The following is a 16941-nucleotide window of genomic DNA, read 5'->3' as shown; positions in this document are numbered from 1 at the left end:
GGGTAGTCGATTTCTCCAGGAAGGCATTAACATTTAACATCACGTTACGATCAACAAGAGAAGAACTGGTGAAACCGGCCGGGAATAGCATTTTTTTTTGTATATTTTTTAGTAGTAATTTTAGTAAATACTCAATTAAAAACTACAAACCAATTCTGAGAATGATTAAAAAAAAAATTGGTTGTTATACAAATATTATGTTGCATATGAGTACAGATGGCCCATCTATATTTACGAAAAAACTTTTAAGCCTTGATAAATAAAAATTTTTTTAGGATATTTTTTTCATGTTCTCAATAATACTTTTAAAGCTACGATCTTCTGGACCACACTTTTCATCCACCTTATGCCACTCCATAGACTACAAAATTAAATATGTCAACCCTGTGAAGAAAATCAATAATGTTGCCATCAATCAAAAACATTTGCTGTTACAATTTTTAACGCATTGTTTTGGTACAACAAGGATGCATTTTCAATGGCAAGAGCGAGATGCTGTAATGAAAGTTACACAGACATTCGGCACAAGAGAATTTGCAATTAAACACTTTAATAGTCGTCGCTAATAAAGTCTTCGTGACGTTTTGTGACGCAGTCGCCCATCCACAATTTTTGTAAACACGCTTGTCGAATACACAAATTCTATACGAATAGTTGAATAGGCTATTTATTGCGGAAGTAATGGCTTCCTAAATTTTAATTGCAGACATTATTTTATTAACAATAATTAAAATCAAATATGACGATAAGTTGTATTTTTTAATCTGATCGGGAGCGCTATGTGAATAATTGTGTCATCCGGCTTATTCCCATGGATATATAAGCCGCGTCCTGTAAAAGTGCTACAAAGAGCAATCCTGAAAAAGATTGTTTGTGTGTAAGAAAATTAATTTCCATTTATGAAATAAGCTTGTGATCATAACAAAAATACAGTGTTTTCAAGATTTGGTTGAATGAAATAAGGCGTGAAAATGATGACTTGCGATAGGTTTTAGTGAATCTGAGATATTAGAAATTAGTTTATTGTCATGGATGATGCCGGCGGCACGAGTTCAGTGAAGAATAGAATGAAGGGCAAGGTACAAGATGAGGAGGAAGAGTCGGACGAGGAGGTGGTAGACAGTGAGGATGATGACGAAACCATCGCCAGGATACAGCGAGCTCATTTCGCTCAGGCAGCTGCTATGAACGCTCGAAGGCGCGCGGCATCTCGTCCCAGGCCAATGAGCCACAAACGGAAGATGGAAGCTGTAAAAAACTTTCATGACTTCACAAAGAAACTTAAGAAGGACACTGGTATAACAATTCGAAGCATAGTTGGTAATAACATCTTAGAATTAAGTGACTTTTCAAGTGAAGACAGTAAAACAGAAAGTGATGGACTGTCAGAGGAGGAATTTGTAGTTAACCCTAGTGCTGTTCAAGAACTGAATGAAGAAAATGAAAGTTACATTGACCCCGAAACTGGTGACATTGTTGAGGCTAAAAGAGATTCTCAAAGTACTAGTAAACCTCCGGAAGAACCATTGGCATGTTTGGAAACTGAGGTTAAACAAGAAGAACCGGAACCACAAGAACAGCAAGATCAGGAACCAGAAGAGGAAGAAGTACAACCTAAAACTCTTTCAATTAGTGACATTATTAATGATGGTGACTTAGATAATAAAAATGTAGAAATAGCTGAGGTGGAGGAGAGTGAATTATGTCCGGAGAAGACAGCTGAAGAGTTGTTGGGCATGAAACAGGAGGATAGCAGTCAGGATTTTGATATTACGGAAAAACTGAAAGAAATGGGAGAGATTAGTGTCAAACCTATAGTTAAGAAGGAGGATGAGAGTGAAGAATCACCTAAAGATGATGAAACAGAAAAGACGGAAGGTGATGATGAGGTAAGTTTTGTTTGATATTTCTTGATTAAATTGCTTTGCACAACAATGGAACTATTCTTAGTACATTTTGTAAATCAGGTCAGTACTAAATCGAAACATAAAAGCCAGGTTTACTATTATTTGAGTTAGCTGTGATAAAATGTATTGAAAGTAATATACAGCGTGTTTGGTTATAACTTGTACTGTTAAATACACATTTGATCTGATGCCAATGATTGGATTAGCACAAAACATGTTTCTTATTAGGTTTTGTTTACTAACAAATAGTAGTAATTTTGTAATACAATTTCAGTATTGTATTATTATTGAATTGTTTATGTTATCATTTGTGTTGACATTTGTACAAATTACCTATTAGATTAACTTGTGCCTACTGTTACAGTAACATTGATATTGATTAATATGACAAGCTTTATCAGTAAATAATCAAAATAATATTTTTGAATGCAAATACTTTTTACCTTCAAATAATATTATCCTTTATAAAGGCTTATTACCTATTAGAAACATGACCATAGTTTAGTTATGACCATAGTATGTTTAATATTAAATAGGGATCCATTTTCAGAGCAGTTATGTTTACAAATATAATAACATGCAATGGATATAATATGGATTGTGATATCTGCTTACATATGTATGAAATGTCTCACATTCAATGCTTGTGGAAGCACACCATATCAAGTTACATTGCTGTAGAAGAATTTTCTGTTTAATTATGTATAAACTTCATTAGCTTACACAGAAAATTAATAGATAGTCTGTGATGGTTTTCAAAATGGTTTTATGTATGTTAGGGCAAAGGGGTCACTTATGTGAAGAATGATATCATACAGAATTAGGTACCTACTTGTCTATTCTAAATGAGACAATGTCTAATAGAAAAGAAGATAGTAACTACATTATAGTGAATCAGCTATCATTACTGCTTTATTGGTTGCATTGTCCTAGAATTGAGTAGAGTATGTTGTTAGGCTCATTCCTATCACCTATCTCACATTTCTTTGGTAAGCTATATGTTTATGTTTTGCTTTTTAACAGAATTTTTAATTACTAATTAAATTATACTTTTTTCAGAAGAAACCGGTAAATGCGAATGCTCTAAATGTAAGGCGTAACATTCGGGAAGTGATGGACGAGAAGAACTTGGATGCCTCAACATTAGCAGCCCAACGGCAGGAATCAGAGAGATTGGCTCGAGTACAGGAACAGCAGAGGATCATCAGAGAAGTATGTACTTTATACCCTGCTATCATGTCTAATCAGAATGTCTGAATGTAATATGAATTGCAAACATTTGCTATTGAGGACAGCAACATAGAACCCGTAATATAACTAGCAAACTGTGCTACGTAAAATTTTTGTGTCAATCAATATACCTTCAGGGAATAAAAGGCATAGTATCATGTTATGTTATACTTACTGATGTTTTCTTTCTGTAAACAAACATAAAAATTACAAATCTGTACTTTTTTAATTGTTATTAACTAATAATTAAGGAAAGTGTATACTAGACGGATGATATCAAATTAATAACTAAACTGAATTACCTATAATTTAACTGGAAATCTAATGTATCCTTTGTTTTAACAGGTACAAAGACAAATAGCAATAAATAGACAAAATAAAATTCATCAGAAGACTCTATCATTATTACAAGGAGGTGGTTCTTCTATCTTGAAGAAATCTCTTCCTGGACAGAAACTAAAGTATGTATTAAAAACTTTTTCAATATTATGCTCCATATGCTTATGTATTTTGGTATATTAATCGGTTTCCATTTTCATTCTAGTCTACCAAACACAGTGTTAGTAAAATTACCGTCAGGTGAAACTAAAAAGACAATCAAAGCTGGCCAGGTTGAAGTGACAAAGTTGATGAAACCTACTACGTCTGGTGCTCCGAAGCCAGGCAAACCTGATCAGAAGGCTGATAAGAAAGAGGTCTGTATGTCTTTTTTTATTTAATCTTATCTGAAACTGAACTTATATTAAAAATGGATTTACTTTTAAGGAAGTTTTCAAAAAATATAAATATACTGGCATGTAATAATGTTTTAAAACCTTATTCTTATAGAAAAGAAATATGTATGTCCATAATGTATTTTAAATTCATTAAATTAATGCTTACATTTTATGTACAGGTTGTAGAGATAGTTGATAGCAGCAGTGGCGAGGAGTCTTCGTCTTCATCATCCGATTCTGACGATTGCATAATGCTGTCAGATTCAGAAGTGCCGCCTAGTCCTGAAGCCGAAGATGATCCTGGTAATTCAGGTAGATAAAATAGATAATAATTAATTTCTGTCAAATAGCTTTAAGCCAAGCAAAGATAATTTCATTCACTGTATTAAACACATTGACTCAATCTAAAGGTTCTTCTACATAAGAGGTCCATAATCCAGCACTTGGTAAGGCAGCAGCACTGTCTACTAAACACAAACCTAAAACATTGCGATCTCCAACCCGGGACACGCGTCAAGTGTGAAAATGATGGCAAAATCCTCGTGTAGAGGAGGCTCTTAGTCTAGCAGTGCACTGCTACATGCTAGATGATGTTGAAGATTCTATCCTAAAACTTCTGTATTTTTTTCGAAGGTCTTCATGTGAACGATGCGTACAACATCCCTGACGAACAAGGTCGCGTGCTAATCAATATCGGTCACCCTGAAAATGAAGAGGACATCTTCCTTGCACCACAAATTGCCAGAGTTATCAAACCTCATCAGGTAAATCCTTATTGCTGATATGTTACCCATTCGGGAGTGCTCTGAATAATGTGTATGTTGTTTATCGCACATACTAAGATATGTTGATATGTTGTTGACATAAACACTGTCCCGTAAATTTGTATTAAAAATTTCAGTATTTGTTCCCAATACAAGTAAATGTTTACTTCCTTCATGTAAATCATTTGTTCCAGATTGGCGGTGTAAGATTTCTGTTCGATAATATTATTGAATCTGTTGAACGATTCTCGACATCAACTGGTTTTGGGTGTATATTGGCGCATTCTATGGGTCTCGGCAAGACGTTACAAATTGTATGCTTCTGTGATATATTCTTACGGCACACGACATCCAAAACTGTGCTGTGTATTATGCCCATCAACACGTTGCAGAATTGGGTAAGTTGCTTTTTATACTAATGTAATTAATATGAAATTAATGTGTTTTTGATGCGATTGTATGCTGTTGGATTTCAATGATTTATTTTGCTATTGATAAATATGATGCTTATAAAGTTGTTGGTATTAAACTTTTATTAGAGCAGTTGCAGATGTAGATTAGGATACAAGGTGTGTCATAAATAATGCTGATATGGCTTTCAAAGATTGAAATAGATACAAATTAAAATGAGCGACCATTCAACTCTTTTCATATTCAGATGTTTCAAAGCTATACCCTCATACTAAAAAGATATTTAATGTACATGTTTGTTATTTATTTCAGGTGGCAGAATTTAATATGTGGTTACCAGTGGACGCGAGTACAAGTCCGTTGGCAGCTCACGGCGAGGTGCGACCGAGGAACTTTCCCATCTACGTCCTCAACGATAGCCACAAAACTTTGCAGATGCGGGCTAAAGTTGTCAAGGTATGTAATACACTATACAGTATTAATTGATCATTATGGTGTCAAAGCAAAAAAAGAGTTATCTTAATCACATAAGACTTTAATTCCAAATCGTGTGAGTCAGTATGATGATTGTTGCCTTTTGAGCAAAAAATACTAATTTACACTAATCAATTATGACTCACATCAAGACTCAAGGCACAATGTAGGGGCGATTGATTGTGATATGGAACATAGTGTCACACAGCTGGCTGTATATACATACTAGACTATATTTTCTGCATTGTTAGTTGCCCAATCTGGTCATTTTTGATATAAGAATTGTGATATAATACTGTAATCATTATTTTTACAGGATTGGACAACGTCAGGCGGTGTTCTCATGATAGGCTACGAGTTGTACAGACTACTCAGTATGAAAAAAGATAAGAAACCTCGTAAGAAAAAGAAAGCAGATATCAAGTTAGAAGCTGAGAAAGAAAGGGACGAAAAATTACAAGCTGCTACTGAAGATACACAGGTGAAGTGTTTGCTATCTATACTTAATTTTGGGAATCAGAACCTACTTTTTGAAGTCTGTTAAGAATCATATCAACATCACGTCGCCTTTTATCCCCGAAGGGGTAGGCAGAGGGTGCACATTACGGCACGTAATGCCGCTATATAATGTACACCCACAAATGTACATGTTAAAAATCATGATAAAATATTAAGTTGGTACTATTTCAAATCATAAAGTAAAATTGCGAACCTCCTTTTTAAAGTCGAAGAGAAAGGAAGTTCTTTACTATTTCTCTTATCATAATATGTTAAAGTCTTCTTTCCTTTAAAATATTCCTTTTTGCGTCCACACAGGCATCTGAAGAATCTAAACTGGAGAAAGACGACGGCGATGGCGTGACCAAGATCGATGATATTAGGGATGAATTTAAAAAGGACGAGAAGAAAGATGATTCTGTTAACGATGAAGATAAGAAGCTGTTGGATGGTGAGTTCTACATACTTTTATTATTATTTAGTAGTTATTTGTAGTCTCATAATGACATTCGATCGAAATTCTACCTATGTAAAGTTTACAACGTAATCAGCTTTTCTTCGGTGCTCTCGTTTTTTTTATCTATTTCTATCTTTTGTCGTCACGCCTTTTATCCCCGAAGGGGTAGGCAGAGGTGCACATTATGGCACGTAATGCCGCTGTACAATGTACACCCACTTTTCACTATTTATGCTGTAAGTCCCATGTAATAGCTAGTGAGCTTATTGCCATATACCGGGCATGTTTCCAGACTCCATGCTACTACTGAGAAATTTTCGAAAAACCGAAAAAAGCCCAGCAGTTTTTCTATATATTTATATCTTTGTCCTAAATTATTTGGTTCCTTGTTTCAGAAATGTATGAAGCTTTGGTGAAGCCAGGTCCAGACTTGGTGATATGTGACGAGGGGCATCGGATCAAAAATTCTCATTCAAATATTTCTTACGCGCTAAAACAAATGAGAACAAAACGAAGAGTAGTGTTAACAGGTTTGTTTGATTTACTAAAAATATTGTGTTAATTACGACAACATACGAATTGCAAATACGATCTTCAAAGCTCACGAAAAGAGCGTATTCCTTTTTAAAGGCCGGCAACACACCTGTGACTCCTCTGGTGTTGCGTGTGTTCATGGGCGGCGCTGATCGCTTACCATCAGGTGATCCGTCTGCTCGTTTGTCTCCTTAAAAAAACTCGTAAATCGTTCTGATATTGCCATAAATTGTTCTTAATAAACCTTCTTTCCTTCCTATGAAATATGAAAGCTGAAACTTATAACGTATTTGTTTGCAGGTTATCCATTACAAAACAATTTGCTGGAGTACTGGTGTATGGTGGACTTCGTGCGTCCGAACTACCTCGGCAGCAAGACGGAGTTCTGCAACATGTTCGAGCGACCCATACAGAACGGACAGTGTATCGACTCCACGCCGCAGGACATCAGGCTCATGAGATACAGGGCGCATGTACTTCATTCTCTGCTTGTCGGTTTTGTACAGAGGTAAGGTTATATTTTATGAGGTGTGTAAATATGACTACTGCTTATGATTGTTGCAACTTGATACTTTGGATGTACGATTTTGTGTGATTTGCGCTACTAGTGCAGTATTAGATATGACGTGTGAATTAAAACTATGGTCATAATAATATGTGCAATAGAAAGAAACAAACTTAGCTCAATGGTGCCATTACAGTGTGGTGGCACATGACAAGTGACCGATGACAAAAGTTGCACCTCATCATCAGACGATCTACATTCAAATTAACGGATTACGTCATAAATCCTACATTGCATATATGAAGTTTACATGCGAATAAACAATGATAACCAACAAATAATAGTTGGGCAGAAAGCCCGCCAGTCATGATCACCTCGCTTGATTAGAAGATCCTCCTTTTCTTAGGAATTTCACTCAGTATTCCCACCTTTACCGATTTTATCTAAGGCTAATTGTGTAAAACATTGTACTAACTAACATTTTACTTCTTCTACGCAGACGGTCACACGCAGTGCTGCAATCGACACTCCCTCAGAAAGAAGAGTACGTGTTACTGGTGCGGATGACACCCCTACAACGCAAGTTGTATGACCGGTTCATGAATGAAGTCGTACGCTCTACGTCTGTGCCAAACCCTTTGAAAGCTTTCGCAATTTGTTGTAAGGTATGTACAGCTGTAAAGTACTGAATTTGGTTTTATTACATGACAATGTTGTTATAGAGTTAAACTACTATACATTTGTTGACGACAGTCTCTAATCCCCAAAAGGCCGGCAGCTCACTTGTATCTCCTTTAGTGCTGTGGAGGCCCATGGTCGATTACTCGCTATTACTCGCTATCAGGTGGTACAAAAGCTGGTTTAGTGTCCTTGGTATCTTCAAAAAATGTATTATTATTGCCTATGAAGCAAAGGTTTAAATCAAGATTTTGTGATCGGATGTTGTAGTAAATCAGAAATACTCAATAGTAGGTATTTCATTACAGATCTGGAACCACCCTGATGTCTTATACAACTTCCTTAAGAAGCGTAGTGAAGTAAACGCCGCTATTGAAGAAGACTTGGATTTAGAGGAAATCGGTGGCGTTACTAAGGCTGGACGTGCACGTAATAATAAGACGCAACCTGGTCGTCGGCCCGGCAAACCAAGGGTAAGTTTAGAAAGATATATCTTACAATAGACAGGCAAACCTACACAATGAATTGGCATGTGGTGTGATCAGATTATTTTATCTTTTGTTAATCAAAAATAAATGTTTTAGGGAGCTTCCAAAAAGCCAGCAGCGACCATACCGCCTAATACAACCACTGGTCCAATGGCGCCGCGCCCCGATGGTAGCATTTACGGCAATGCACCGTATCCTAATGCCCCATACGGTCCACCTTCCAACACTTTCAGACCAGACCAACCATCTGGGTCTTACCCGCCGTATCATAACTATCAGAACTCAGGTCCTGGTTACTATCCACCAAACCAAGGCTACAACCAGAACTATGACAGTAATTACTATCAACAGCAACCACCATATGGGAACAATTACCCCAACCAATTTCCGCAGAACATGCCTCCGGAAAGTGGGCAAGGGTATAATAATCAAAACTACTGGGGTAACGGGAACTATTACGGCAACTCCGGGTATTATAACAACCCTCAATACCAACAGAATAGTCAACCGCCACAAGATTTCAGGAGCAACCCTCCTCCTGAGTACAACAACTCGCAGCATTACCCACCGAACTATAACGCGCCGCCAAACGACCAGCCGTACCCGGGCAATGCGATGCAACCCTACTCGAATAACCAAGACAACTATACTAGTAGTCAGCAAAGACCTCCATACCAGGGCTACAATCACCCTGGATATCCAGAGTACAGCGCCAATACACCACAAGGGCCATACCCTAACAACTCCGCGCCTCAAGGACATTACCCTAACAATCCAGCATCTCAGGGACCTTATCCAAATAATCCCGCGCCGCAACAAGGATATTCTAATCAATCATATCCTCCTCCATATTCCGCAAACACTTCTGGGTATGGAAATAATTCTACTCCGTATAACCAATTCGAAAATCAACCTACAAATTACTCTAATTTCCCCAACAATATGCCTTCCAATCAACCTGACAATGTGCCAACTCAACCTGCTATTAAAAATGAACCCACTACTCATCCTGGGAACTATCCTCCCACTGAAATCAAAACGGAGCCAAATATTCCGCATAATTCACAAATTCCGCAGACGCAAAATACAAATGCTGTGCCATATAACACTCCTGGCTATGGGTATCCTCCTAATACACCTGCTTATCCTGAACAACAAGAAAGTAACTCCAACGCGAGTAATTATCCATGTTCATATCCGAATTTCCCACCACATCTTGAAACTAAGCAACCGCTGGGTAGCGCAAGCTCTGGTAGCCCTGTGACAGCGTGGCCTATAACGGAATTAAAGACTGAAATTGATAAACTTAAAGCTGAGGAAAAAACTGAGATAAAGTCGGAATCCGATGGCGAAGTCAAAATAGAAGACTTGGACACAAAGAAAATAGTGAAAGATGAAAAGAAACCATACCAACCACTTCTATTGAATGATCAATCTCAAACCCAAAGTCAAAAACCAGAAACTCCGAAAAAGAAAGACTCAAAGATTGATGGAGGTAAAAGTGATGGATCTGAATCTGAAGAAGAAACTCCTAGGGGAAAGGGTAGGCCGCCGAAAGGTAAAGGCAAGGATAGTAAAAAGTCAAAGGCAAAGAGTAAAGCGAAAGCTAAAGGAAGGAATGATAGGAAGACGTCGAAGGAAAAGAATAATGATGACTCCGATTCTGAGGAGAGTGAGAAGGAAGAGAAAATGAACAGAGAGGAGGAATTAGCGATGGTGAAGAAAGCTGAAGAAGTGACTTACGATTGGGCAGCTGAGTTGCTAAAAGATTACATTCCTGGGATTATTGAAAATTCTGCAAAGATGGAATTGTTCTTTTACATATTGAACGAGAGTATAAAGCTTGGAGATAGGCTATTGTTGTTTAGCCAAAGTTTGTTTACATTGAATCTCATTGAAGACTTTTTAGAAAAGAATTATATTCCAGGGACAAATTGTCTCTGGGAGAGAAATACTAACTATTACCGTAAGTGTGACTTTAGAAGCATTATTATTATTTTTCTTATTTTATAATCGAATAACCAACAATATTTTATTGATATTCTTGCAGGTCTGGACGGTTCTACTCATGCTTTAGAGCGTGAAAAGCTGATTAATGAGTTTAATGCCAACCCGCACATATATTTGTTCCTCGTGTCGACTCGCGCAGGGTCACTGGGCATTAATCTCGTTGGGGCCAACCGAGTTATCGTGTTTGACGCCAGTTGGAACCCTTGCCACGACACGCAAGCTGTTTGTCGAGTATATAGGCAAGTAAAACTGTCACTACGAAATATCGCTACTTTGGATGTAGCCACTAAACATTTTTGTGCTTTTTAAAATCATCAAAAGCAAGTCTCAATATTATATTTACTTATTCCTGTATATGGCAGTAGGCTCACCCCCTATTACATGGGACTTACAATATAAATTGTGAAATGTGGGCGTACATTGTACGTTGTGGCATTATGTGCCGTAATGTGCACCTTTGTCAACCCCTTCAGGGATTAAAGGTGATATAAATCACTTACTATTTTAAACTTAACTTACTATTTACTATTTTGACTAATCAATACGTGAATTCTTCAGATACGGTCAGAGGAAACCCTGCTTCGTCTATCGCTTTGTGATGGACTGTTGTCTTGAGAAGAAGATCTACGATCGTCAGATCAACAAGCAAGGCATGGCTGATCGCGTCGTCGACGAGTGCAACCCTGACGCAGTGCTCTCTATGAAGGAAATCACTAATTTATGCTTCGATAATGATGAAAAGGTATGTTCATAACTTATTATTAAATCGTTACATCAATACATGTCCTAAGGAAAATAATTTATAGCATCCTTGGCCGATGTAATCAACGTATAGTCATTACGTTATTCTTGCTTAAAAAACTCTAATTAAAGTTCCTTTGCAAACAATATTGTATTGTAAGAATATCGTTATGGACATTCGATTATCATATTTCTTTATTTATTTCAACTTATTACGCCATTCAAGTACAATCTTACTTGACATCATAATGACATCTCTTACAATTCCACTTCAAGTATTAATGGTCTAAAATTATTTTATTTGTTCAAGGAAACTGAAATAAAAGATTTATCGGAGCACAAAGATAAGTACATAGATGTTCTAATGCAAGGCGTTATAACGCAACACGGGAGGATGTTGAGCAAGGAGCCCTTCCAACATGAGTCTTTGCTAGTCGATAGAAAGGAGAAGAAACTGTCTAGTGCCGAAAAGAGGCTGGCGCAAAGAGGGTAAGTTTATTTGTGTTCATATTCAAAATGTTTTGATAGTCATAAATAGTATGCCAATATTTGACATTATACAATAAATACGACATAAAGACTATTTGGTCTATTATATCAATTAGTACCATTGCTGCTTATTCGAATAAATACCCAGTTTTATAAAGAGGCTATATTCCACTGGTTTTAGATTGACACTTAAACTTTAAACACTTGGCAAACAAATATTGACTATGTAAATATTATAATTAAGTAAAAGAAGACAGAGATGCCTCTATTACTTTTAGAATAGAAACTATAAGTTGATTAATGTTATGTCTAGGTACGAGTTAGAGAAGAAGGCAGCACTAGCCCCGAAGCCAACGACAGCGTACCGTACGGTGCGCACGGCGGACGGCGCGCTCGTGCAGCGGCCCGTGGCCTCCGTGCGGCCCATGCAGCATGGCGCGCGCTGGATACCCGCCGACGTATGGCGCCGGCAGGGCATGACGGCGCAGGAAATGACCCTACCGCTAGGTAAGTCGCTTCATCCTACAATCAATCTTGATATAAATCACTATTTAACTGATATTTACAGTAAACTTTTCGAGGATGGCAGACTAGTTTCAAGCCACATTTATTATTACATAAACATAGTACTACTCCTTTATTTAAGGCAAAATTAAGCAAATAGTGAAATAAAAAAAATGTTTAGATTTGTTACAATAAATTCTTCTTTTGAAGTCTAGGGTAGGGTCTCTAATCTAGGGTATCCAATTACTGTATAATATTTTAGACTGAAAAATATTTTAATAGTAATATTTTGGAATGCTTTTCCTCCATCAAAGCTCTTATTTCTTCAACAGATGTCGTGATACCTACAAACTCGGCCGAGAAGACAAATATAGTTTTGAAGGCTGGTCAGCGTGTCATGGTATTAAAATCACCGAAAGGAATTTACATGCAGCTAGAATCAGGCAAAATTATCGCCATCAAAACGTCATTTAAGGGGTTGGGACAAAAAGGTGGCGATAACAAGGACAATAGCCCCATTGGAAAGAAAGGTAAGAACTACTTTTCATGTGTGTAGCATAATTGCTATGAAATTCTATTTTACGTCTTAATAACACGGTATTTCTTTCCAGTTTTAGGCAGTCGTCCAGTATCAAACATCCCGGGCTCACTAAAAAATAATTCAGCAATAACAATCACATCAAAAGGTCCTAGGCCTGGTTTCCACAGAGTGATTCGTCCGTCAATAATAGGACAGAACAAAATGAGGCCCATGATGCCTGGACAAAAAATATCCGACATCAGGAGTCGACTCGGTGAACTGCGATCGTACTCAGGAATGCGACCGAAGTCTCCATTACAGGGGAGATTACTACGGCCGAGTCTACCCGGGTCAGTGAGTATTACAAAAATTCCCAGAGAACCCAAGAAATCTGAAATCGATGGCAATGAATCCGGCTCTACCAGTAAGATGGATGTAAATTCTGAAGAAGATACTCAAATATTAGATAGTGATGATGAGGACGACAACAAGCAACAGGATTCAAAATCTTCTTCTGAAGTAGAACAAGATAAGAACAAAGTAGAAACTGTAGAACCTCCTAAGTCTAGCGAAACAGAAGAGCCAAACAGAACAGCTGAGACTGAACCAAAACCTGAATCAGAACCTATCGTCTTGACTACAGATGAAAAGTTGCCCTCGGAAGAAACTCTGGAAAATAAACCTATCGAAGAAAACACCATAGAACCACCTAAAATGCAACATCAACATACAACAGATTTGTCCAGACTGGACAACGCAGACATGTCTAGAGTGGATGCAGCAGACATGTCTAGAGTTGACGTAGCAGATATGTCTAGAATAGACGTAACGGACATGTCTAGAGTGGACACAGTAGATTTAAATCGCAATTCAAACGATGCTGTCGAAAGGAAAATAAATCCACTAAAAAATTATAGGCACCAAAGACCAGGCGGCCGACCATCACTCGAATCAAGCCTCAGTCAATTAGAGCGCACGGCGAGCGTTCTGAACAAAGAAGGTATGCCAGACTTCAGGAGGAACTTAGACGACATTACGCAGTCTTACTCTCCCACCGGAGAGGAGAAACCTGGCGCTAAGACCAAAAAGCGTCGCTCGCCCGCCAAACCTGAAGCGGTGACAGAACCCGCGCACACCGCGCATCCTGCCCCGGTCGTGGCCGCGCCCGTACCGCACAGCGTGTCCAGTCTGCTGGGGCCCGCCGCACCGCAGCGACACCGGAAACCCGAGCCCGCGCCGCACGCCGCGCCCTCCGTGCCCAGCATGCCCAGTGTGCCCAGTATGGCCAGCATGCAGGGCATGCCGGGCATGCCCAGCGGGCCCCACGATCCAATGGGCGCCCACTCCCGCCTGCTGGGCCGGCCCCACGAGCCCCCGCCCCACCCGCACGCACACATGAAGCCCGCGCCCAGCATGCCGCTCAGCCTGAGCCACCCCGCCATGATGAGCGGCGGCACTGCAGCGCCTGCTGACTTATCCAAGTCACCAGCGCCGGGACCACTATCCCATGCACCGCTCGGGGCGGCTGGACCGCCTGCACAGGGCTATCCTGTCGGTCATCCTAATCCTCCTCCCGACGGGGCTTATCCTCAGTACCCAGGTAAATTCTATTCATTCAGGCAAACATAATTTTGTTCGAGAATAGATTACTAATAATAGGATATTCGCAGGTTACGGAATGGGTTATGGCGCATATCCGACTCCGGCGTACTACGGCGGATACGGCGGCAGCGCGTACTACCCGGGCTACCCGGCGCCGGGCGGCGCGATGCCCCCGTACGCGGGCGCCCCGCCGGCCCCCACGTACGCGCCGGAAGGGTACCTGCCGCCCAACCCACAGTGGTAGACGGCTGACTGCTACTGCATGCGAAGTTTGAGTGTGCCCAAGTTCAGTGTTAAGATTGATGTGCGTGACCGAGTGTTCCTCTATAAAGATTGACTTGCTTCCTTGTTAAGCGAGTAGCGTGGCTTTAAATATTCACTATCGTATTCTTCCTCCGGAGCTCGATGAGCCGCGCTGGATTTATTCTTATCATATTTATTCTCCTTTGTACCTATAAGTATATTTATCCGATGTATCCGTAGTTCCACAACTTACTTAAAATTGTTCCAAACACGTCGGTCTGATGTGGATTTGGGTATTATAAAATATTTTTCTGTATTTCTATTTATCCCCGTGTTTTTATATACCTACTGGGGAATATGAAATTATTTTTAAATAGGTACATTTTTATAAATAAAATCTGTAACATACCCGTCTGTTTTGAACCTTGTAGTGTTTTCAACACTAGGCCAGATGATCAATAATTCGGATGTATTTTACGCATAACTTGTATGTTGTATATCTCAAGCTTTTGTTGTATAGATACCTAATTTATTCATAAAATAAAAATAAATGTCACAAAATTTAAACGAATTATTATATTTTCATGTATTTGTTGGAACACAGATACTTGTGTAAATTTATACTAAAATATACACTTTTATGTATTATGATTTTATAAATACTTTCGGTAAATGATAATGTGATTATTCCTAAGTACTTACCTTGAAACGTTTTGTAAAATAAAACATTAATTAGAGCGATCTTCGGGAAGGTGTCGTGTGTGGATGTATTATAAATTAACTATTAATATTGTAATGGAATGCGTGAATTTCTCCAAGCTAATTACTCAATGAGTGTAGAATTTTCAAGTACATATTCAATCCCACTAATAGTTAGGTGTGGTCGGTTGTCAGTAAGTCATCTGATTACTGTGGCTATGGATCGATTACTGGATGTGATATGTTGCTACATAGTCGTAAGTCGAATATAGCTTGTACGGAATATTTATCAATCGTAATATTAGATAGGCGCCCTTAGTATCTTAGAAACTTTAGTTTCTCATTTAACCTACAGGTCCGTGATATGTTTTTACATAGTAGTTTTATGTATGCAAATGCTATATGCATAGAGAACTATTTATCTAATTTTTAATGTGTTTTAAACGAAATGATCTGATTGCGAAGTCGTTTTTAACTTTATTATAGTCATACATTTCTATTTTTTATTTGGTGTGTTATCAGGTCTAATTCTTTCTTTATGTCACTGCATTGTCTAACTTTGCTGTGAATAAAACATTGACTTGCTATGTTGATGTAGTAGGTAACTGGACAAAGTCTGTTTATTTACATTAGCATGGAAATTAAACAAAAGAAGTCTCGATACACGTTGTCCTTTCGTTAGCAGTATTAGTTGTCGCTTGTGAATAATATGATCATAAGAGATTAAAAATGTAGGGTAAGGTAAATTATAAGTCTTAAATTAATAATGTTTCTGTATTTAGAGGTAATGTGTGTCCACTGACATTTTTGTATAACTGTAGCACGCAAAATATTGTATTAATGTAGTAGGAAATTGACTAGAGAACTCGACGAGTTCAATACACGAACTAAAGACTTGATTGTTTTGTTTTTTTATAATTATTTTTATATTTTACTAATACACCGTAACACACCAGATAAAAAATAGAAATATTGCCGTGTATTATTTTAAAATTAGTATTCAATCATTTATGTATGTTGTCCTGTGTACAAATAGCGTTCGAAATTAATGTTCGAAGTGATACAATAATAAATATTGCATTTTAAATTGGTCAACTAGTATTGTACCGGCGATATCCAATAAAGAAATCAAAGTAAACATTCATGTATTTTATTACATTTTTTATTTAGTTCCACATTAATTTCATAATGGTTCTATTATAAGAGCTTTTGGTTATTGTCCGATGTCTGATGAAACTGGATGGCATGTAATACCTGTCGCGGCTGACCTTGCCTCTGTTTTTGTGCTGACAAAAAATGATTTGCCCAATAAACGGTATTGTGAAAATGTCAATCTATTTTAAACGCTGCGTCGCAAACGATTCGGATTGCGTGACTGTCACTTGTTTAGGTACTTAAGTTATTGTGATGTTAATTATCACAGTATGATCATCATGATAGATTGGGCCCAGTCCTTGAATTATTCAATTTC

The 16941-nt window shown here is 38.1% G+C and overlaps 1 protein-coding gene across 1 annotated transcript; it reads left to right on the top strand.

Annotated features, from left to right (window-relative positions):
• The first annotated feature begins 579 nt into the window (after positions 1 to 579).
• Positions 580 to 16610, top strand: LOC118282284 (uncharacterized). The gene is made up of 22 exons (XM_050701287.1): positions 580 to 1889; positions 2967 to 3119; positions 3483 to 3598; positions 3682 to 3832; positions 4033 to 4165; positions 4487 to 4617; positions 4812 to 5015; positions 5341 to 5484; positions 5819 to 5983; positions 6319 to 6451; positions 6853 to 6987; positions 7292 to 7499; positions 7996 to 8161; positions 8483 to 8647; positions 8759 to 10628; positions 10713 to 10911; positions 11231 to 11414; positions 11724 to 11902; positions 12216 to 12409; positions 12739 to 12936; positions 13018 to 14526; positions 14597 to 16610. Exons 1-22 carry the CDS (start codon positions 1029 to 1031, stop codon positions 14770 to 14772), a joined length of 7374 nt encoding a protein of 2457 aa, XP_050557244.1. The 5' UTR covers positions 580 to 1028; the 3' UTR covers positions 14773 to 16610.
• The last annotated feature ends 331 nt before the right edge of the window (positions 16611 to 16941 follow it).

This window comes from Spodoptera frugiperda, chromosome 20 (assembly GCF_023101765.2).
Source record: "Spodoptera frugiperda isolate SF20-4 chromosome 20, AGI-APGP_CSIRO_Sfru_2.0, whole genome shotgun sequence".
NCBI classification, from domain to species: Eukaryota; Metazoa; Arthropoda; class Insecta; order Lepidoptera; family Noctuidae; genus Spodoptera; species Spodoptera frugiperda.
The sequence above is the reverse complement of the archived record's forward strand: the minus strand, read 5'-3'. Positions and strand labels throughout refer to the sequence as shown.